Here is a 24,394-nt window from a genome sequence, read left to right as displayed (position 1 = left end):
CCACTGATCTGACTCCTGCAACTGCAACCATTTGATCTGTTTCCTGCTCACCTTTGGTATTGCATGTGAGCAATTAGGCAGAAATTCCTCTGCTTCTTTTGTGCAAGAACACCTGCTGTCTACTAACTGTCTGTTGACTGGCATGTTTGTAATTTTTTTTCTTTCTTCGATATTTGTAAACCCCTCATTCCTGTGCTTCAGGCCAGAGATGTTGCCATACCCTGTATAGGTCTAATCCTAGATCTTTCCGTCCAGAATAGAGCTCATCACAATTTAACTTCTTGACCATTTATTCTGATTGTAGGCATTCTCACCCCCAATTGTGTTATATACTCACTGTGTAGAAGATTTTTGAACTGCTGGATCCAAGTTCCTGTGTGCCAAGGGCACTAGGATCAAGCTGCTCACAGAGAGACTTGGGCCATGAGGCAGCTAAATGGGGGTGGGGGCGGGGTGCCAGTGACAGGCACACAGGTTAATAGAAACCTGTTTTCCCTCCACACATCCATCTGTTCTCTCCTCTAAAGCAGTATTCCTGAGAGGCTGAGGTATGCCACACCCCAGGTGTCCCACCTGACCAGGTGGCAAAAGTAGCTCGAACCAGAATTCATCCCTTTTCCAGCATCTCCTAAAAGCATCCGAGAGAACCCACTGTAGCCCTAACTAGCACTTGGCACCCAAGTTGTAAACCACTTGTTGCCTCGGTTAAAAGAAGGTACAAAAATTTCTCCATCCAAGTGTATAGAAATCATCTTCTATAATCAGTAAAGTTCACATTTTTTTTTTTTTTTTTCAGAATCTGTTTAGGATAAGTGGCTGTTTCCAAGTTTGCTTTCAGATACATGTTTTCACTCCACAGCTCTTCCTCCCAGACTATCCCTCCAACCTTGCTCCCCCTGACATCTTCCCACTCCCCATTTTCCATCTAAATAAACTGTAGCCTTCTCCCAGTGTTTAGAATGGGAATTGCCTGAGAAAGAAGGGTGGGAACGGGAATAACTTGGAAAAAGTGAATGGCTTAGTGGTTCTGTGATTAAGGATAGGTAACCAGTCTGCAAATCACAGAAACAGGACCCCATCCCAGTAGCTGCTATTCCTGGAAAGTACCTGGGTTCTCTTGGGAGGTATTCTGTAGGCTCCCTTTGTTTCAACACATGGGAAGTCCCCATCCTCCTCTTGCCCTTTTTCATGTTTCTGCTTTCTTCCAGGGCAGGATAGCATGTGCCAATGTACTCAGTGACCTCTATGCAATGGGGGTCACAGAATGTGACAATATGCTGATGCTCCTTGGAATCAGTAATAAAATGACCGATAGGGTAAGTAGGAGATGGGCCAGCTGCTTACTGTCTGTTGTCTTGGTCACTTCACTTGGCTGGTCAGCCCTTCTTTTCCCATCTGTAAAGTGAGGAGCCCAGGCTGCATGGCTTCCATATTTCATCCTTTTCTCCACTTTTTGGCAGTTATTAGTGAATTAAAGTAGTCTGGCCTATTCATGCTTTCATTTCCACCACCTGCTTCCCTTTCTTCTGGGTAGACTAAAGCCAAGACATTTAGGTTTGTTTTAAAATCTAGGCCACAGTAATAGCACCTTCATGCCAGGCCTGTGGACTGGACTAGCTTTAGAGACCCAGGGCATGCGGCCCCCGCAAGGGCCAGGCCCTTTGGTTGCTGGTTGGACACTGATGTAAGACAGTGATGGGGCTGGGGTGTCACGTGTATTTCCGTGCTTACCTGGCAGTATCTATAGCCTTGCTACCTGTACCTGTTCTCTGACCCAGAGATGAATTCTCTCTTAGATTATTTTTGAAAGGTACTTGTTTTTGTCCCCCAAAAAAGTTTGTCCTGCCTCTTAGAAAAGAGAGTTTTCAGTAGGCCCTTTTCTGCCAGCACAAATGTGCATTTGAGCCATTGTTTGCACACAGCCCTTTGGGGGAGGGTGGTGGGTGCATATTAAATGAGTCTTGGAGTTCCTAAGGACCATTTAAAGAGTTGGCTTAGATTTCGGGTAGCCCTGAACACCCAATCACATTCCAGTTTTTATTTCTCTGTTGTCCGGGCTTCATTCACATTGTAACCTGGAATATCTTCCAGCTCTTGATAAAATGGCTAGTGTAAACTATTCCATCTGCCTTTCTTATTGCCTGTACAGTCTGTGAACTTTAAGGACATCCATTAGGGTTTTATGATCCTCTTTATAACTACAAGTGTAGACTCTTTTCTTGGTTTTGAACTGAATTATGTGACTTTTACTTTGTGTCCTTTTAAACCCTAGGAAAGGGATAAAGTGATGCCCCTAATTATACAGGGTTTTAAAGATGCAGCAGAGGAGGCAGGAACGTCTGTAACGGGTGGACAAACAGTGTTAAACCCCTGGATTGTTTTGGGAGGAGTGGCTACAACTGTCTGCCAGCCCAATGAATTCATCATGTAAGTTGGTTTTGTTCCATGTCACCTGGCATGGTTCTCTTTCTTTTCTTAAGATAGATTCATTGAGATATAATTTGCATACTATAGAATTCACCCATTTAAAGTATATAGTTCAATGGCCTTTGGTAATATTCACAGTTTTGCAACCAATACCAGGGTCGATTTTAGAGCATTTTCATCACTCCAACAAGAAACCCCATTGCCCTTAGCTGTCCTGGCTTCTATTACTTTACATAATATTAGCATAATATTTTTAAGGTTCATCCATTTTGTAGCATGTATCAGTATTTGACTTCTGTTTTTTAAAGTTATTAGTATTTTTAATTGAAGTATAATACATATAGTGAAATTTTATATAATATAAAACCCAGTATTTTAAAGTATAGAATTCATTGTTTTTGTGTGTGTTCACAAGATTGTGTAACCGTTATCACTATCCAATTTCAGAATATACCGATCAATTCTCCCCCCAACCCCACCCCCAAAGAAGTCCTATATCCATAAGCAGTCACTCCCAATTCCCTTCTCCCTCCATTCTCTGGAAACCACTGATCTACTTCCTGTCTCTGGATTTGCCTATTCTAGGCATTTCATTAGATAGAATCATATAATATGTGGTGTTTTGTGTCTGGCTTCTTTAGGCATAATGCTTTCAAGTTTCACCCATGTTGTAGTATGTATCAGTACTTCATTCATTTTTATGGCTGAATAATGTTCCATTGCATGGACATACCACAGTTTATTCGTAGGTGATAGATCTTTGGGTTTTTTTCCACCTATTTATGAATGATGCTGCTATGAACATATGTTTTGATTCTCTTCGGTATATATACCTCAGAGTTACTGGGTCATGTGGCAACTGTCAAACTGGTTCCCAGCAGCAATGTAGGAGGATTCCAATGTCTCCACATTCTCTCCACTATTTGTTACTGTTTTTATTTTATTTTTTCTATAATAGTTATCCTAGTGGGTTGAGGTGATACCCACAGTGGTTTGATTTGCATCTCCCTGGTGGTTAATGATATTGAGTACCTTTTAATGTGTTTTTTTTAGCCATTTCCTTTCCTGGAGACAACCATTTGTACCAGTCTTCAGTAATCTGAGTGCCAAATATGAAACTTATTACTGGTCAGTCTGAGTTTGAAACTTGATGCTGAAATCACCAAAACATTAGACCACCACAATTTGAGTCAAATCCCACAGCCTGAGAAACAATCTGTTTCAAAAATCTTATTGCCTCAGAAGCATGGTGGGTCTGTATTGAAAATTACACACTAGCTGGCTGAATCAGGGCCTGATCAGGCCTTTTGCCTTTGAAGGCTAAGTGATTTACTTTTTTATACATTTTATTGGAGGGCTGGATCTAATAGGTAATTGGCAGACCCTTCTATTCCCTTTCAGTGTTTTTGTTCCAGTAGTAGTAGCTTCAGTAGCAAGTTGCAAAGCTGCAACACTTGGTAGTTGTGGCTTAAATGTAAGTGCTTGCAAATGCACTGTTTTTTACCAGCCTTTTCTTTCTCCTGTTTAACTGATGATAAGTTCACCTTCTTGGTTCATTTGGCCAGACCATGCCCTTGTTCTTTTTTTTCAGGCCGGATAACGCAGTGCCTGGGGATGTGCTGGTTCTGACCAAGCCCCTGGGGACGCAAGTGGCCGTGGCTGTGCACCAGTGGTTGGATATTGTGAGTAGCCATGCCTGCGGCCGGGGAGCTGGGGGACTGAATAGAAGTTTTCAGGATTGTGGTAGTTTCCTTGTGGGATTTGGAGAAAAGGGCTTTCATTGCATTCAGATCACGTATCTCTTTAATCTAAGCTGTATCTGCTCCTGGAGTAAGTGCCACTTCTTATCCATACAGGAAGCCCTTGAACATGTTTTAACATGTTTCAGGTCTAGCTCTTCTAAATGTCACCAGCTTGTCCTCTAAAAAGGAGCTCCTTTAGTGTCACTGCCAGGGAGTTTAGTATCAGTCACGCCCTATAGAAATACTAGGAATTGTCCATGGTTGGTTTTTTTTATTAAATCAGGATATCATGTACTGAATACTTAAAGGAGGTAAGCCCCAGCTTGGGGCTTTAGCGAAGATTCATAAAGAGAATTTGTGAGGCAGTGAGTTTCCATTGTGATTACAACTCAAAAATTAATATGATTTGTGGTATATCTCACATATCTTGGTGCTTTTAATTTCTACAACTATCATCTGAAACTACCAGTCCTGATAAACAGTTAAAAAAGAAAAACAATTTTATGTTATTTATAACCAAGTATATGTTGGATTGATATAAAGAGTAGAGAACATCTCTAAGGCTGCCACAGTCTAGTCATTTTTCCCTTCTCATTCAGTGATGATGGGGAGATTTCTCATCAAGTAAGATCATCTGTAAATCTAATTGGAAGGCCATTACAGGGTAGTGATCCACAGAGTTGCTTTGCAATTCAGTCAGTCAGATCTGAGTAATTCAGCAAGGCAATCAGAAACAGGTGTGGCAGAGGGGCATAAAAAATGAGGGGTTTGGGATCTCTCCTCCCCACCTCACCCCCAAACTGACACCTCCTTTGCTTTTATACCTTGTTTTTTCAGTTTTGAGCATTAAAAAAAAAAGTTCCAAAGACTATGTAGCACAATACCCTTTTTATAAAAGTCAGAAGCAACCAAAGAGCATATTGTAGGCTTCTATATGTATGAGAATACTATTTTTTGAAAGAAAAGGGAATGACGAGTATAAAATTTAGAGCAGTTGTTACCTCTGAGGAAGAGTTGGGGAGCAGTGGGATTAGGAAGGAACACATAGACTTGTTATTGTATTTAGTGGTAGATTGTTGGGTATCATTAAAAGATAAATGAATGCATGTATGACTTATGGCCATTAATGGACCATGATGACAATCTATCACGAACCCGTAATCATGCCCTGGCCTGTTTGGATCAGTGGTTGGAGTATCGGCCCACGGACTGAAGGATCGAGGGTTCAATTCCTGGTCAAGGGCACGTACCTGGGTTGCAGGTTCTCCAACCCTGGTAGGGACGTGTGCAGGAGGCAACCAATCGATGTGTCTCTCTTACGTTGATGTTTCTCTTTCTCCTTCTCTCCCCCTCCTCCCTCCTTTCCTCTCTAAAAAATCAATGGGAAAAAATATCCTCTGGTGAGGATTAAAAAAAAAAAAAGAACCCATAATCATGGTGCTGGCTTCTTTGAAAATCAACTGAGGAAAAAGGGAAACACCTTTTTCTCCTTCCTTTTATGATACATCCTTTGTGGTTACTATGACTGTCCTTAGTGCTAATGCAATCAAAGTTGCTTTCCCCATTCATTTGTCTGTAAGATGCTTTGATCCAGACTTAGGTAAAGTCAATAACAGTATAATTATATGAAAAATAAAGCCATCAGATTTATAGGAGAGATGGAGAGGCAAACCAAAGGACATTCGAAGCTATTCATGTGAGATCTACACCCTACCACAGAGAAGCTGCCCATGCAACACCTTTTATGGCGTGCGCACTGCAGGCATATGTCCTGCTGCTTTTACTAGCCAATAAATTGCAGTATAGTATTTGACTGCAGAAATGTGGGTCAAGAACACAAAAGATACCTCAGTGATATGTTTAATGGACACCTAAAATAATAGTTCCGGGGCGGGGGTGAGGGGGAGTTAGAAAATTTAATTTTGCGTACAAAATTAGAAAAGTAAAATTCCCTATAGGTTGACTAGAGAAAAATGGGCTTTTTCTTTCAGTCCTTAGAAGTAAAGGTTAATCACATTCTTCCACCCCCCTCTTTTCTCCCTCACCTATGTTCCTATATTAGCCTGAAAAGTGGAATAAAATTAAACTAGTGGTCACTCAAGAAGATGTGGAGTTGGCATACCAGGAGGCGATGATGAATATGGCAAGGCTCAACAGAACAGGTATCGGGGCGGAAGGTTGTCTGTTGCAGGGGTCGGCAAGTTTTCAGAACAGGGTCAAGATGGGAAATATTTAGGCTTTACAGGCCACATACAGTCTCAGAAGACCATTCTTAGCTGGAGGAACATATCATGGCCCAGATTGGGCCAGTGACTGCAAATCCTCCTGTATTGGTCCCTGGTTTTGGACACCTTTGGGATTGAGAGCAGTATATACATGTATTTGTTATATGTGTTTCCTTTCAGCCAAAGGGGGAAGACAGGATCCTATTCATAGGATATTAAAAAGAAAAAATGTCAATGAAGTACCAAAAAGAGTGACTAGCATGTGGTGTACAAAGTTCTCTTCACTCAGTTTCTATTTAATGAGCACCTATAGTGTGTTTTCACTCTTCCAAGTGCTAGGGAGACTGCAATGAACAAATAGACAAAAGTCCCTGCTCTCTTAGAGCTTACATTCTAAAGGCTGGTTTGAGCCTGGCTGGTGTGGCTCAGTTGGTTGAATGTTGTCCCATGCACCAAGAGGTCACTAGTTTGCCCTGGCCGATGTGGCTCAGTGCTTAGAGCATCGACCTCCACACTGAAGAGTCGCAGGTTTGATTACTGGTCAGTGGCATGTATCTGGGTTGTGGGTTCCATCACTGCTACCTGCAGAGGCAACCAATCCATGTGTCTCTTACATCAATGTGTGTGTGTGTCTCTCTCTCTCTTCCCCCTTCCCTCACTCCCATCACTATCTCTACAAAGCAATGGGGAAAAAAACCCTCAGGTGAGGACTAACCAAAGAACGGTGCCAGTTTGATTCCCAGTCAGGGTACATGCCTGGGTTTCTCTCTCATCAATGTTCCTGTCTTCCTCTCTCCCTAAAAAAAGCATTAAAACATTTTATTTTTTAATTTATTTTAAAAACGTTTTTATTTATTTTAGAGAGAGAGGAAAAGAGAGGGGGAGAGAGCGGATAGAAACATTGATGAGAGAGAAACTGATAGGCTGCCTTCTGCACGCCCACTCCTGGGGGCTGAGCCTGGCATGTGCCCTGATCGGGAATCAAACCAGTGACCTCCTGGTGCATGGGTTGATGCTCAGCCATTGAGCCACACTGTCTGGGCTCAATAAAACATTTAAAAAAATTGTTTTAAGGCTGGTTTGTTTCCTAATTATCTGTACAGAGCAACCCACACAGGTGTTTCTCTAATAATAAAATATGTGCAGGGCTTAAGGAACAGCAATGTAACATCCATGTGCCTACCATCTCATATGAGAAACACAGTGTGGCCTTGGAAGCCCGTAGGTGCCCCTCACATTCAGTTTGTAGGTTCCTGCTTAGGGGTAACCATTGTTCTGAATCTAATGTTTATTCTCATGCTTTTAAAGTTTTTATCACATAGACTTGTATTCTTAAGCAGTAAATTAGTTTTGCATTTTTTGTTTCATTGAATCATATCTGTATCTGTTTTTCTTGCTGTTTACTGTTTAATGTTCCTGAGCATTATCCCTGGTGTGTGTACCTGTATTTCCTTCATTATCTCCACTGTGTATTTTTTCACTCTGTGACTTACTTATCTGGCCACCTGCTTTTGGGCATTTGGGTTGCTGCTGAAAACTTTTCTTGGTAAATAGTGTGCTACGTTTAAAAAAATTCTTTAAAATGTTTTCTCTTCCTGTTTATTATATATATTTTTTCTGTAAAAAAAAAAAAAAAGTTCATTATGGAAAAGTTTTTAGAAAATGAAAAAAAGAAGAGAAAAAAACATTGTCCATAGTCCCTGCCCCCCAAACGGCTTCTGTTAATATTTTTATGTATTCTTCTGGGATTTTTTTCTGTTTGGTTGGTTAGTGGTTTACTTTTGTTTTATTGTTAATATTTTAAACTTGTGGTTGAACATTTTTTTTTTTTAAATATATTTTATTGATTTTTTACAGAGAGGAAGGGAGGGGGATAGAGAGTTAGAAACATCGATGAGAGAGAAACATCGATCAGCTGCCTCCTGCACCCCCCCTTACTGGGGATGTGCCTGCAACCAAGGTACATGCCCTTGACTGGAATCGAACCTGGGACCCTTCAGTACCCAGGCCGACGCTCTATCCAGTGAGCCAAACCAGCTAGGGCATGGTTGAACATTTTATATGTGTTTGGAATCTGCTTTTATATATTTAACTAGAGGCCCAGTGCACGAAATTCGTGCAGGGGGTGGAGGTGTGTCCCTCAGCCCAGCCTGCACCCTCTCCAATCTGGGATCCCTCTCACAATCCAGGACTGCTGGCTCCCAACCCCTCACCTGCCTTCCTGCTTGATTGCCCCTAACCACTTCTGCTGCCAGCCTGATCTCCCCCCAATCACTTCCCTGCCAGCCCGATCGATGCCTAACTGCTCCCCCGCTGGCCCAATTGCCCCTAACTGCCCTCTCCTGCCAGCCTGGGTCCCCCCCCAACTGCCCTCCCTTTCAGGCCTGGTCCCTCCCAACTGCCCTCCCCTGCAGGCCTGGTCACCCCTAACTGCTCACCCCTGCTGGCCTGGTCCCCCCCAACTGCCCTTCCCTGCAGGCCTGGTCCCCCCCAACTGCCCTCACCTGTCGGCCATCTTTGACCACATGGGGGTGGCCATCTTGTCTGTTGGAGTGATGGTCAATTTGCATATTACCTCTTTATTAGATAGGATATTACTAACACTTTTTTCTACATTATAATTCTAGTACACATAGCTTTTAATGGCTAAATGTTCTATCAGAGAAATATATCATAGTTAATTTATCTTTTGCCTACTTTTGAGCAATTGATTTGGAGATAAGATTTTTTCCCATAAATTTTTTTCCTGTATTCCAGGAATAGTTTTTTGACTATATTCCAACATTGAATAGTAATTATTTAATTCTTTGTCCTCAGATGCCTCAGCACTTACAACCAAGGATTTTCATTTCTTCCTGTGTCACTTAAACTATTTAAGGAGTGTTTTTCCTTTTTTGTCCTTCAAATTGAGTAATTTAACAGTGGGAAAGTGATTGGTAGTGGATTTATTTTTACCTGTATTTATGTTTCCCCATCCTTATTTTTTATATGTTGTTGGTAGGGATAAACATGGCAGAATGCTTGTGGAGGAATATTTGGTAATACCTAGCAAAAATTAAGCATACATTTATTTGACCTATCAGTCCCACTTCTGTGAATGTCACAAAGTTACAATGGCCAAAATATAAAATGACGTATACAAGGCCATTCATTGAAGCACTATCTAGAATTGCTCAAACAATCCACATGCCCTTGGATGGGTAGCTGAATTATCTAGTCTGTATTTACACATGTAGCTTGAAAAGGGATGAGAGGTCTTTATTACTAGGGAGCTATCTTGGATATGAGTAACTGATAAAAGCAAGGGCAGAATGATGTATACAGTATGCTATATTTTGTGTATTCATATGACTATGAAGTAATGAGTGTTTTATACTTTCAAAAAGAAGCAATGGAAACAGATCATTAGTAAAAATTGTTACATATAAGGAATTAGGGAGGAAGCAGAATCTGAACATGCATTGTTTTATAAGTTTGACTTTGGAATTTTTTATGTCATTTTCTATAGGTTAAAATTTTTAATTAAAAATAATAAAGTAACTATCTGGTTAGGCTGAGAATCTTCCAAATAAAAAAAAAATTTTTTTTTAAATGAAAGAGCACATCTTACAAATCCAAACCACTTTTTTTTTAAGTTGCCTAATATATACCAACTTAATGACAAAACCACGTGGGGAAGAATTATATGAAAGAATCTAAGTAAAAATTGTAATCTTTAATTTGGAATTATCAATAAAAACTCAGCATTATTTTCCCCTCTAAAATGCTATTGCCCTAGTTGGTTTGGCTCAGTGGATAGAGTGTCAACCTGGGGACTGAAGGGTCCTGGGTTTGATTCCAATCAAGGGCACGTACCTCGATTGCAGGCTCAAACCCCAGGCCTGGTCAGAACTCGTGCTGGAGGCAACCAATCGATGTGTCTCTCTCACATCATTGTTTCTCTGTCTCTCCCCCTCCCTTCCACTCTTTCAAAATCAATGGAAAAATATCCTTGAGTGAGGATTAACAAAAAACAAAAACTTACTTCCAAGTCTTATCGAAAAGGTCTGAAGCAATGATAACCCGTTAGTAATGAATACCTACTGCCATCATTCTGATCTGAAAATTATCATTTTCCACAAAAAGTGCTAGGATTCCTGGGGGAAATGGCTGATTCTAACGGACTAGAAATACAAAAGATAAGCCTAGGACATCCTATGCCTGAAAGTAATGGTGTTACCAACAGCTGTTGTTACGTCACTTCACATAACTCAGAGGTGCCCACCAGTCAAATTGGAAGGGCTGGGCAACGTGAGTATTAAGAAGAGTGACACAGTCAGTTAAGTAGATCAAGGATCTAAAAATCAATGACATCATAGAGATGAAAATGTTTTTGGTCACATTTGGAAGTTTCTGGGCACCAACTTGTTTGAAAATAAATAAAAGGAACCAACCACACATTTTACTGTTCCTGTATAGGCTGTGCTTTGGGGAAAAGCAAATACATTTTTAAAAAATTCTTTATAGAAGAGTCACATCTAATAAATGCAGGAAGAATGATTGAATTACATATTTGCTATTTTTTTGCTATCCCTTTGATGTAGTAAACATCAGTGGCAGCTAAAACTACAGTCATCAAGACGGTGTGATATTGGTGAAAGAATAGAAAAACATATCTAGCCATAGTTGGTTTGGCTCAGTGGATAGAGCGACAGCCCGTGGACCAAAGAGTCTCGGGTTCAATTCTGGTCAAGGGCACGTACCTCAGTTGCAGGTTTCTCCCCAGCTGGGGCCCTGGTCAGGGTGCATTCAGGAGGCAACCAATCAATACGTTTCTCCCACATCAGTATTTCTCTCTGTCTTTCCTCTCTCTTCCACACTCTCTAAAAATGGGAAAATATCTTCAAGTGAGGATACTAGAGAGTCCAGAAATAGACTCCCATAAGTATAGTTAACTAATCCTTGACAAAAGAGCAAAGGTAATTCAGTGGAGAAAGGATAATCTTTTCAACAAATAGTGCTGAAACAACTGGACATTTACAGGCAAAAAATGATTATAGACACAAGCCTTATACCTTTCATAAAAATTAACTCAAAATGGATTATAGACCTAAATGTAAAATGCAAAACTGGTGAACTCCTAGAAGATAACAAGAAAATTAGGTGACCTGGGGTTTGGTGATGCCTTTTAGATACAACACCAAAAGTACTATCCATAAAAGAAAAAAATTGAAGTTGGATTTCATTCATACAAAGAACTTCTGTGAATGACACTAAGAGAATAAAAAGGCAAGCCACAGACTTGAAGAAAATCTTTGCAAAACACAATTCTGACAAAGGACTGGTATTCTATGTAATTAGCGAATGGCAATTTAAAACAAGATACTACTACATGCCTACTTAAAAGGCTAACACTGACAATACCAAATGTTGACAGCGATATGGAGCAATGGGAACTCTCATTCCTTGCTGATGGGAATGCAAAATGGAGCAACCACTTTGGAAGCCAGTTTGGCGGTTGGTTACAAAACTAAATATACTATTATCCAGCAGTTGTGCTCCTTAGTATTTACCCAAACGAATGGAAAATTTCTGTCCACTCAGAAATCTGCACAAGTTGTTTGTCACAGCTTTATTTATAATTATTAAAACTTGAGAGGAGATCCTTCAGTAAGTGAATTGATAAACTGGTGCATCCAAACAATGGAATATTATTGACAGCTAAAAAGAAATGAGCTGTTACGACATGAAAAGATTTGGAGGAACCCTACACATATTACTAAGTGATAGAAGCCAATCTGAAAAGATCAAGCACCATAATTCCAACTATATGACATTCTGGAAATGGTAAAACTACAGACAGTAACAAGATCAGTGGTTAGCAAGAGTAAGAGAGAGGGATGAATAGGTGGAACACAGGATTTTTAGGGCAGTGAAACTTATCTGTATGATAATGTAATGATGGATACACGTTACATATGCATTTATCAACACCTACTGGTATAGACATCAAGAGTGAACCCCAATGTGAACTATGAAATTCAGTTAATGTATCAAGATTGGCTCATCACATAGCAAATGTACCACACTAATGGTAAATATTAATAGGAGAAAGGGGGTATATGGAAACTTCTGCACTTTCCACTCAATTTTCTATAAACCTAAAACTCCAGAAACAGAATTTTTTTAAAATTAGAAAATAAGAAATTAGCCTGGCCGGTGTGGCTCAGTGATTGAGCATCAACCTATGAACCAGGAGGTCGAAGTTCAATTCCTGGTCAACACTTGCCCAGGTTGCAAGCTCAATTCCCAATAGGGGCTTTGCAGGTGGCAGCTGATTGATCAGTGATGCTCATCTTTGGTATTTCTCTCCCTTCCCCTTCCTTTCAAGTAAGAAATTAACTTTCCACTTACAGCGAGATTGCCTGGAATTCAGGTCAGTCTTTAAAAGTCCTGTTTGCCCTGGATGGTATGGCTCAGTTGGTTGGGCATTGTCCTGTGCACCAAAAGGTTGCCAATTTGATTCCTGATCAGGGCCCATATGCCTGGGGTGCTGGGTCGATCCCCCAATAGGGGGCGTGCAGGAGGCAGTTGATTGATGTACTCTTGCACCAATGTTTGTTCCTCTCCCTCTCTTTAAAAATCAATAAGTTGTGCTTTAAAAAAAAGTCCTCCTCTTTGATTTTAGGATGGTTTAGACAGGCTTACCTTTTGTTGTGATTGTAATTTTTCCATACAGATTTTTTAGCTTACTAAGAAGTTACTGTTAATTGAAGCAGCTGATAGTTCTAAGTGGTTGAAATTGAAATAAACTTTTACAATTTCTGTATGGATTTTGTTGATTTTTCAAAATTACATTTTCATTTTGATATGCCAATCTCCCTGACAATTAGGAATTTTGAGATCAAAGTGTATTTAAGATTTTGACTTGAGGAAAGATGGGGTGATTTTGTTTGTTTTTCTCAGAAAGTCTCCATTTATTACACCAGATAATAAATTTCTTTTCTGGTCTCTTAGCTGCTGGACTCATGCACACGTTCAATGCCCACGCTGCCACTGACATCACTGGCTTTGGAATTCTGGGCCACGCACAGAACCTGGCTAAGCAGCAGAGGAACGAGGTGTCCTTTGTGATTCACAACCTCCCTGTTCTGGCCAAGATGGCTGCTGTGAGCAAGGCCTGCGGAAACATGTTTGGCCTCATGCATGGGACCTGCCCGGAGACATCAGGTACAAGGATCCTGGGCCCAAATCTGAGGATTAGAAATTAGTGAGGCTAATGGAGAGTTTCATGAGAAAGAAGAAGCCAAACACATGGGCATGACCCCGTTTTGTGTGAGGTCAGTGCTGATAACCTTGGTGGTCTTAGCAACAGATGTTCTCAGCCCCTTTGTGCTGTAGTTACCAATCTCCCGCCATCCTGTGTGCGATGGAGCAGTCTTGTTTAAGTCCATTGTTCCCTGTGTTTGGTGACAGAATGGGAAGAAGGAAGATTATGGGAAAAAATAAGTCACTACTCAGTTTTCATTGGAAACCTGGCATTTAAAATAATTAATAATCATAGTTTACACTGAACAGGCTGTTTTTTCCTTGGGGGTAAAAAAAAGTCTAAAATTGCTTTAACAGTGAAATCGTATAGTATGTTTCCAAAATGCCATTTTTTCTTTTGACCCATTTTTCTCCCCCCTTCACTCTTGTATTTTATCCTTTAAGTCATCCTTTTTTTTTTTCAGTCTCTTTTTTTTATTTTCTTTCCTTGATAATAGTAAAGTAGGTTTTCCAAACCCATATATGAAAAAATTGACAAAATCAGTTTACCTGTTTTTATAGATTTTTATAATTAAAATTAAGTATGTATGAAAAGTTTAACAGAAAAGTTTTCTATATGTATTACAGTAATTTTTAATTTATACTGAATAGGTCTAGTGAATGTGTACATTCACCAGTCACTGTGAGTAAACAGATGCTCACGGCTGGGGCATCTTAGCACACATGGGAGCATCGGCCCCAACATGTTAACACTGCTGGGCTGCCTGTGCCCAGCGTCAGTCCATGAGTCAGGAGATCACAGTTTGCTTCCAGGTCAGGGCACATATCTAGGTTGTAGGCTCGATCTCCAGTAGGGGGCGTGCAGGAGGCAGCCAATTGATGATTATCTCTGAACATTGATGTTTCAATCCCTCTTTTTCTCTAAAAATCAATAAAACTATTTTTTAAAAACTGCTGTATAAAGTCATGCTACGTGCTATGCAGTGTGATCACATGCTAGTCATTCACCAAGTGTTTATGAGCTATGACTCTTGGATTTCAATATGTAGACTGTAGTTGTAGACATATAATATTTATTTATGTCAGTGTTTTTCCCAACGTATGACCTATTTGCAAAAATTTGTTTTAAATAATAGTGAATTGCCCTAGATGGCTTAGCTCAGTGGATAGAGCATCGACCTGAGGACTGAAGGGTCCCAGGTTCCATTCTGGTCAAGGGCGAATGCCCGGGCTGCGAGCTCGATCCCCAGTAGGGTGCATGCAGGAGGCAGCCGATCAGTGATTCTCTCTCATCATTGATGTTTCTATCTCTCTCTCTCTCTCTCCCTTCCTCTCTGAAATCAATAAAAAATATTTTTAAAAATGAAATAAAGTAATAGTGAATTAATAACAACAAAAACCCCGTTAATTTAATTATAAGCAAATCTTAGTTAAAGCACTTTAAAATTAACAGAGTGTTAATTTTCACATATGACATACGGACCAGAAATTTTGTCCCTTAAATCCGAAGTCTGTTAAGTCAAGGTCCACAAAATGGAGGATTTATTGTACCTCAGTAATTTCCCTATCCTGGCAAAAGAGTTGAATTATCTAGGGATTATGCATGCCTAGCCATGGCTGGTGTGGCTCAGTTGGTTGGAGCATCATCCCATATACCAAAAGGTGGCGAGTTCGATTCCAGATCAGGGCACATACCCAGGTTGTGGGTTCCATCCCCAGTTGAAGCAGGTGCAGGAGGCAGCCAATTAGTATTTCTTACTTGGTTGGCTCTCTCCCTCTCCATCTCTCCCCCTCCCTCTCCCCCCTTCTTTCTAAAATCAATTAAAAAAATACACACACACACACACACACACACACACACCTAGACCTGTTCCCTAGGAAACCCAGTTCAGTCAGACGGGTGGGCATGGTCATCAATAATTATAACAGCTTCTCAAAAGATTCTGGAGTGCAGCCAGAGGCAGTGACCACAAAGCCTTGCTCACATGTCAGTCTTGTATGACCTATTTGCAGAAGGGTTGTGGTTCTCTGGTAAGTCTCTCAGTTTAATAGAAGATCCTGTCTTTAAGAAAGAAGCAAAGTCTGCTTCCTCTTCCCAAATGTGGCCTAAGGTGACCTCTAAAAATGGTTCACTATTCACTTCTCCCAGAAAACCCCACAAAACGATGCAATTCAAGAGGTTCAAATCTTCACGTTCACTTTCCATAAAGAGTGCTGAACTTTTGCCACACATACTTGAAAGTGCAGAGAGTAATGCTGAACTTAAGGGTTTAGATGTGGATTCTCTGGTAATTGTGCACATCCAGGTGAACAAAGCTCCCAAGATGGGGTGCAGAACTTATAGAGTAGCTTGTTCCTAAACCAGAAGAGGAGGTTGCACAGGAGAAAAAGATATCCCAGAATAAACTGAAGAAACAAAAACTTAGGGGCCAGGCCCTGGCTGGGTGGCTAAGTTGGTTGGATCAGAGTTCTGTACACCAAAAGGTGGTGGGTTCAATTCTGGTGAGGGCACATACCTAGGTTTTGGGTTCCATTCCCAATCAGAGTGCATACAGGAGGTAACATTGATGTTTCTCTCTCTCTCCCTCCCTCTCTAAAAGACAGTAAAACATATCCTCAGGTGAGGATTTTTTAAAAAGGAAACTTGTTTTTAATACATTTTTATTGATTTCTGAGAAGAAGGGAGGAGGAGAGAGAAATAGAAACATCAATGATGACAGAATCATGGATCAGCTACCTCCTGCACACCCCCTACTGAGGATCAAGCCTGCAACCTGGGCATGTGCCCTGACCTGGAATTGAACCGTGACCACTTGGTTCCACCGGCCAGGTGGAAGCTTATGTTTTTAAGTATTTCTTTCCCTGTGGTAGGAAAAAATAGCTACCACATATGTGATTGAGGCCTCAAACACCTACTCCTACACAGCAGTGGTTCACAAGTAAGTCATCTTCACAGTTTAAAGTTTGTTATTGTGTAAATGTTTTTTATTATAGAAGTTTTCCAATTAACAGTTTAATTACAGTTTAATCTGGAATAGATGAAGGCAGAACAGCACAGGCTTCATTGGAAGGGGCAGCTTGAAGATAGAAGTTCTTGGTTGAGCGTAGATCTACAAGATTTTTTTGGAAAGAGTGACGGAGAAACTGCTCACAGAGCATCACAACTAATGATAATCATTTTTTCTTTGCCAGGAGGCCTTCTAATCTGTTTACCACGTGAGCAAGCAGCTCGGTTCTGTGCAGAGATAAAGTCTCCCAAATATGGTGAAGGTCACCAAGCATGGATTATTGGGATCGTAGAGAAGGGCAACCGTACAGCCAGAATCATAGACAAACCCCGGATCATCGAAGTCGCACCACAGGTGGCCACTCAAAATGTGAATCCCACACCTGGTGCCACCTCTTAATCTAGACCGAAATAGCTATTTGGTTTTGTTTTTAAATAGATCTATTTCCTTTATCAGCATTTCAATTAAAGACTATAAACAATAACAACAAAATCTCATTGTGTCTACACATCTGGTGACCTGAGGTCTATTTGTGAATGGATGCAATTAATAAGATAAAATCCATTGCCTTTTTTTCCTGTTACATTAACTGAAGATGCACCTAATCTTGAGGCAGCTTCTGAGTTGAGAATTACATTGTTATCCAATACTGTTGATTCATTTTGAATCTTTAGACACTTATCTCTTGCCGCATAGGCCCTTTTTAAAGGTGCTTTCACATGGCACAGACATTACCAGTCGTAGTGTCAAATTGCAGTTTGTGTCTTTCATTTCATGTATATTTATCATCAGTTTGATCTTTTTTAAGTGTCTTGAAAGGTATTCTGGAAAGATGGAATTGGTGACACAGTGCTATCCCAGTAGATAGAAGGTTGCATGATTCCTTTGAGTTTTGATTTGTAAAGCCTCGTCGTCTAATTCAAGAGCATCTCTTTGACCCAGGATGTTTCCCAATATGCATTCAGTTAAACAAGGCAGGTGCTTAACTCTGCATGGAAAGCACTTAGAAGATAAAAAGGAAATTGTCTTTCTTTTTTCTTTTTTGTAGCCTTCCTAATATTTACAGTAATATCATTAACTGCATTCTTTATCAATAGCAAAAACAGGATACTTTTTGCAATGTAATTAGATGTTCTATAGTGCAACAAGAAATTGCCTTCTAAAAGGGGGGGAGGGTTCATGTATAATATTCATTTACAATTCAATATAATTACACAAATAATTTTTAAATAGAATCAATAATAAAGACTGTTCTGTGGATGGTAGTGCATAATACATTTTATATTTTGTATAGTGATTTCAGGCCTTTTGTTTTCTTAAAATCAGCAGCTATTTAACCTGATTCTGAGCATTACTTTGTCCTTTGCGCCAGAACTATTTTGTGCACGCTTTTTGTGATGTGTTAAAAGTCTGCATTGCCAACATTGCAGCTCGAACTTAAACTTGTTATTCAAGTAAATATTTAATTTTTTTTATTGCTCTTGTATAACAGATTCCCCTTTTAGTATTATTTTAGAAGCATTGGGAGGGTTTTGGCTAAAGTACAATTTATTGGGGAAAACTAGATTTTAGTTTTATAAAACTTTTAAGTCTTTCATGGGACCTATATTTTCTTGAATTAAATTTTGTAGTTCTAGAAAAAATAGGCGATCTAAAAAGGTGTTTATCTGTGTTACTTAGAAGCATAGGCTTCCTTATATTGTAACCTACTAAGCGATCTGGAGGGATTCCTGTCATTAAGCACAAGTGCACTGACCCCTCAAGTGTCTGCATAAGAGAACAAGCACCACATCGCTGCAAGTTTCCAAATGCTTCCTACGTACAGGCCCCAGAGCCGTGTGCACCCATCAACTTCTTGCCAAAGGAAACAGCCACTGGGGAGAGCAAGCCCTGGAAGAGGCTTTACCATGGACACTCGCCCTTTCGGAAGCCCAAGAGCAGCCTGTCTGGCATGTGTCACGAGCTCAAGCCATAGAATGGTGTGCAGTACCTGAGAGGCTGCACAGAACTGAAGTTAATTGGACATTTTATAGGGATTTATACAGATGTTGGTCCTCAACAACTACAATCCAGTGGTCTGCAAAATAAAATGTGTTGGAAACCTCTGAGATGCACATGCTGTCGAACTTTTTTTTTTTTTTTTTTAATACACTAGTGATGCCTAAATCTGAACAACCTTCGATGTAGATCAAGTCTTGAAGACTGATGATTTCCTTGGTGGCAGGCCTACTGAAATCAAGATGTGCTTGAGGAAATTATCTTTGAGAAGATTTATATATATGATAAAATGTTGGGTAATTAGAGGTTGGTGTCATTCACGTGATCCAGGAGGAAGAGCTGTTCTTAAAGAGTGTTTCTCAGCAACCAGGTCCAGCTCACCTGTGTTAGAATCACTTGGGGATTCTTGTCAAAGGCAAAATCTTGGGCTCCACCCCAGATCTGCAGTCAATATGGGGAGCATGGGACTAGGGACTCTCTTAAGCACCCTAAGTGGCTATCACTAAGGTCAGAACCACAGGACGAAAGGAACAGTGCAGAGGGCTGGGAAAGGCAAAGAAAGGAAGAAAAGTGAACTTGTTCTTAAAATATACTCTTCCAGGAGTTTTTCTTTTACATACTGACCATTCTGTTTACTGACATCTGGGCCCAGCAAAACAAAAAAGCCCAAGTGTCTTGAAAGACCCTTGAAGAATCAGGTGATTGTCATTGAGTATTTGTGACCATAGTATTTGATAAAATGCACGTAGAATATCTTTAAGTGAGCTATTAATAAATAGACCATTACCTGGCTTCCTGGAAGCACGTTAAAACTTCACATTGAGGTGTGTTTATCTTGGTATAGTGATTTATTTTCTGTAAGCCCTATGATAATTGCATCCAAAAATGCAGTTTGTTAGAATGCAGAGAATTAGTGAATACAGCCTGAAGCAGTTGGGCCCTGGTGAGGTCAATTCCTTCAGGCAACAGGAGGTATTTCCCAAGGAACATCAAAGTTAAGCTTATTTGCTGTGTTGAAGCATTTATTGTGATTCAATCCAGGAAAAGAAACTGAAATACTGTGTAAGCAATATGTATTTTTTCTTTTTTTTATCCTCAGGAGAGGATATGTTTATTATTTTGTTTGTTTTTAGGGAGAGAGGAACAGAGAGAGAAACATCAATTTGTTGTCTCTAGTATGTACCCTGAACCCACAACCTGGGTATGTGACCTATCAGGAATTGAGCCTGCCACCTCTGAGTATGGCAATACGCTCCAACCAACAGAGCCACACTAGCCAGGGCAGGATTGTTTCCTTTCCTACATAATTGGCTAAGGCTTTAAAATAGATCAAATCCAGAGCTTTCTTATCAGTGCTCATGATTACTGTCAAATGGTTGAAAAACAATTAAAAATTTTAAATTACTGTATCTGTAAATGGAGAGTAGAGATGGTTGCCATGGGCTGGGGGAGGGGAAAATGAGCAAATGTTGGTCAAAGCCTGTAAACTTCCATGTAAAAGATGAGTAAATTCTGTACAGTAGGGCAACTAATTAATAACAGCATATACTTGAAATTTGCTAAGGGAGTGGATCGTAAGAGTTCTCACCACACACAGATAACAGATGATATGTTAATTTGTCATCATTTTACAATGTATAGATATATCAAATTATCCCCTTGTACACTTTATATATAATTTTTTCAGTTACATCTCAGTAAAGCTAGGGAGAAAAAAAATAATCTGTAATCTACAACCCAGGAAATTGTGTTTTTAAAGAATATTGATGGTAAGATTCTTATGCTGTAATACAAGGCAAAAAAAAATACCAATTTTATAAAATATATATATGCGTGTATTCCAAGTATTATGAATGGAGAAAAATGCACAAAAATCTAAATGACTTTCTTCTAAAGACTAGGAGCATGAGTGAATTTGTTAAAATTCTATATTTTCAATTTTTTTCCACTGCATATGTATTTGATCACAAAACACTGAACCATTTAAATATTTGTTATATTTTTAAATATGTTAATATAATTAATGGAAAAATGATATATACATGAAGGGCCATGGAAGCACAAAATTTTCTTGGGAGATGGATAGGTCCCTTCAATTCTTGGGCAGTTTAGCTTTAGAACAAACCCTTCTTTCCCCAGCAGAGTCCCTGGTTCCACTCTCTCCCCTCTGTGCACACACTGCCTCTGGAGAAATTCCTTGTGCAGATTGTTAAGCCCTCGCCAGCTACTTACTGCCTTTCTTCCAACTAGCTGAGAACCCTCTGCTACCATGAATGCTTGCCTGCACCCCCTCTATTTCCCCTGTATTTTGTAGACAGCCTTGCACAAATTAGGTCCTTAAGAAGCATCTAAGGCCGTGGTTCTCAACCTTGGCTGCACATTAGAATCACCTGGGAATCTTTTTAAAACCCTGACTTCTGGGCCTCATCCTCTGGAAATTCTGTTTCTTTGTTATGGGATGGAGCCACAACATTAGTAACAAACAGAATTTCCAGAGGATGAGGCCCAGAAATCAGGATTTTAAAAAGATTCCCAGGTGATTCTAATGTGCAGCTAAGGTTGAGAACCACTGATCTAAGGTTGGTTGGTTGACTTCATGTAGTGCTAGGTAATTTACCTGAGTCCTCTTGATGTTTCTCAATCCAGACAATTCATTTTATCCTTTCATCTTCTCTCGGCTTCATACATAATCTCTTAGTTCCTAGTTCAGGCTGAAAGATTAAAAATCTTTTTGTACCATACATTATCTCAGATTTTCACACGTGTTTTAATTATGGCTGACACCAGATATGGGCTTGGAGAAAATAGTCTTACATCTCTTTGTCTGGAAATAATTTATATAAAGTCTATCTTATAGCTACAACATACAGCTTATAATTGTGTCCTTATATCCTGCTTTTCCTAAATTATTTTCATAAGAGACCGTGATCTTTATGGGACATATTCTGAATTCTAATTCAAATCTAAAGAAATGATAGTGGAGCGTGTGTGTGTGTGTGTGTGTATGTGACTTTTCTTGTTTCCATTACCACAAAATACCAGAAATGGGGGTTCTCAGAGGATGAGAGTAGAGTTAGTGATATATCAAAGTCACCTGGAAAGACTTCATTGGGTTTAGGTCTCACCTAGGTAATCTAGGATGAGCTCATATAGAGATTCTTAATCATATCTATCAAGACCCTTTTTCAAAACAAGGTCACACTCACCCTTTCCAAGGGTTAGGAAATGGACATACCTGTTTTTTATGGGAGGGCATGATCTTTAGGGGAAAGATCAGGAATTTTGTTTTGAGATGTCTGTTAGAAATCTGGAAATCCTAGTGACGATGTGAAGTAGGCAGCTGGATGCACACAGTCTGGAGTTTATTGGATAGTACAGGGCAGACAGATTTGGGATACAGTTTACAGAAGGAACTTAAAGTCATGAGACTGGAGGAGATTCCTGAGGAAAGTACTGTTTATAGAAAGAGCAGCAAAGGACTGAATTAGGAGCCCAGTGAATAAGGAAGAACCAGCAAATGAGGCTGAGAAGAAGCAGGAAGGGAGTTGCTGCTTTGTTTCACTGAGTCCCGTAAGTTTTGAAATGAGAATCAGCCATTGGATGCTAAACATGGTGGTCACTGGTGAATTGGATGAGAGCCATTTCAGTGAAATGATGAGTGTAAAATATTGACTGACAAAATTAGAGGAGAAAAAATGGAGACAGTGAATGTATGCAATTTTTTCAAGTTTTGCTGCAAAAGGATGGAGAAATGTGTGGGTGATAATTAGAAGAAATAGGATCAATAGGAGGCTTTTATAAGACAGAGGAAATAACAGGATGCTTGTATGTTGATTGTGGGTAGGGGATAACCAACAAAGACAGAGAAGAATTATTGCTGAAACAAGGTTCTACAACAGTCCAGGCAGAATGGGAGGTAATGCACAAGGGTAGGGCTGGCTTTCCTAGGAGCAATGAGTAGTCCTGTAGTTGCAGAGAACACTGAGAATGGGCAGAGTTGCAGGAAAATGGCAAGTATGTTTGCTTCCTTTTGGTGCATGAATGGATTAAATGAACTTTAAAACCTGCTACCAAATTACCTGACCTACAGTCATACCTACTCCTCTTAGGAGGGAATGAATGGCATTTGGGGCGGGGGACGGGGGGAGTGAGGGGGCATTTTTCAATCTGGAATTGATTACAATTTCTCATTCATATGATGACATTTTTTAAGTGTGAACAACACCTGAACAATTTCATCCAAGGTTTTCTTAGGTCATGCTCCTTTTTCTTAGCTGCTCAAATATGACTATTTTAAAAAATCATTTTCTGCCTGGCTGGCATGACCCAGTGGAGTATCGACCTATGAACCAGGAGATCACAGGTTTGGGCTTGATCCCCCACGTGGGGCAAGCAGGAGGCAGCTGATCAATGATTCCCTTTCATCATTGATGTTCCTATCTCTCTCTCCCTCTCCCTTCCTCTCTGAAATCAATAAAAATATATTTTATGGGGGAAAAATCATTTTCTTTAACTTATACATTTGGGGGAAACTTTTGAAAATTCTGTTCCAACATTTGTCTTCAAGGTCACTTTCAATATTTAGATAAACTAAGAACATTACTTGAAGATTAAGGTAAATTTGAAATGATATTCAAAATTCCAACTTAAGAAATGAGTAAATACCAAAATCTGAAGGAGAAAGAAATAATCATTCTTGTGATAATGTACGTTCCACTAATGTTATGTTTCAATAGTTCTAAAAATATTTTATATTCACACACTAAATATAACTACTTAAGGCAGTTCCAAATAGTCCTAATTGCTATTTTAAAAAACTAGCAAAATCCATCAAATTACCTCTTTACCTAAGGAGAAATTACTATTTTAATTCCCCATGGGATCTTAAATAAAAAATCTTAAACCCAACACCCCTCTAATTTTAAAAAGGCAGATAACAATTAGAAGTATTCAAGGATTTCCTTCATCTCTTTTAATAATCATAAACTTAAACACTTCCTTTTATAAATGCCTTATGGTAGGGAGGGCAGGGATTTTCACACACTTGTAAAATGAGGGTATTTTAAGGGGACATTAAAATTACAGGTGTAGCCCCGCCAGCGCAGCTCAGTGGTTGAGTGTCGACCTATGAACCAGGAGGTCATCGTTCAATTCCTGGTCGGGACATATGCCCAGGTTGCTGGCTCAATCCCCAGTGTTGGGCGTGCAGATGGCAGCCAATCAATGATTCTCTTTTAGCATTGATGTTTTCATCTCTCCCTTTCCCTTCCTCTATGAAATCAGTAAAAATAATTTTTTTAAAAAAAAATCTCGCTTGTATTTCTCATTGGAAAGGAAGGCTATAACTTTGTGAGGGTAAAAGTCCAGATCTTTAAATAATTCAGGTAGGTGTGAATTGAATTTACATTTTTAGCTTTATTTTTCTCCTCCCAGCAGTCCCCACTTTCACCAGGCGGGGGCAGTAAGGAGACACCTAATGGTCTGTTCCAGAACCTTTAGGGTTTTCCTCAGAAGCAGAGTATTTCCTGTACCTGCCCAAGGCCAGATACTTCATTTTAAACTATGATAAACCTAAGTGCTTTTCCTTATCCAGTTGACAAGTTCAGGGTCAGGTTCAGCCATGGGATGATCAGTCTGGGGGCATGAAGTTAAAGGCTGATAAGAGAAGGCCCCGGGCATTTCTGTTAACCTAAAGCAGTGGTTCTCAACCTTCCTAATGCGGCGACCCTTTAATACAGTTCCTCAT

General features: G+C 39.8%; 1 protein-coding gene across 10 annotated transcripts in view; it reads left to right on the top strand.

Annotated features, from left to right (window-relative positions):
* The window catches only part of SEPHS1 (selenophosphate synthetase 1), a 32,332-nt gene extending 13,574 nt beyond the window's left edge, over positions 1-18,758 (top strand). For 6 of the 10 annotated variants that reach the window (XM_036352682.1, XM_036352663.1, XM_036352670.1 and 3 more), the window contains 6 exons: positions 1,209-1,316; positions 2,273-2,427; positions 4,019-4,109; positions 6,232-6,331; positions 13,391-13,603; positions 16,835-18,758. In XM_036352682.1, the coding sequence (XP_036208575.1) occupies positions 1,209-1,316; positions 2,273-2,427; positions 4,019-4,109; positions 6,232-6,331; positions 13,391-13,603; positions 16,835-17,049 (882 nt within the window). In that variant the 3' untranslated portion in view covers positions 17,050-18,758. The remainder of the gene's footprint in view (positions 1-1,208; positions 1,317-2,272; positions 2,428-4,018; positions 4,110-6,231; positions 6,332-13,390; positions 13,604-16,834) is intronic. The other 4 variants (XM_036352720.1, XM_036352710.1, XM_036352715.1 and 1 more) reach the window with 2 other exon arrangements.
* Positions 18,759-24,394: the final 5,636 nt, after the last annotated feature.

Source organism: Myotis myotis, unplaced genomic scaffold, assembly GCF_014108235.1.
Source record: "Myotis myotis isolate mMyoMyo1 unplaced genomic scaffold, mMyoMyo1.p scaffold_m19_p_1, whole genome shotgun sequence".
Taxonomy (NCBI): Eukaryota; Metazoa; Chordata; class Mammalia; order Chiroptera; family Vespertilionidae; genus Myotis; species Myotis myotis.
Note: the sequence above shows the minus strand (reverse complement) of the source record. Positions and strands in the feature narration are given on the sequence as shown.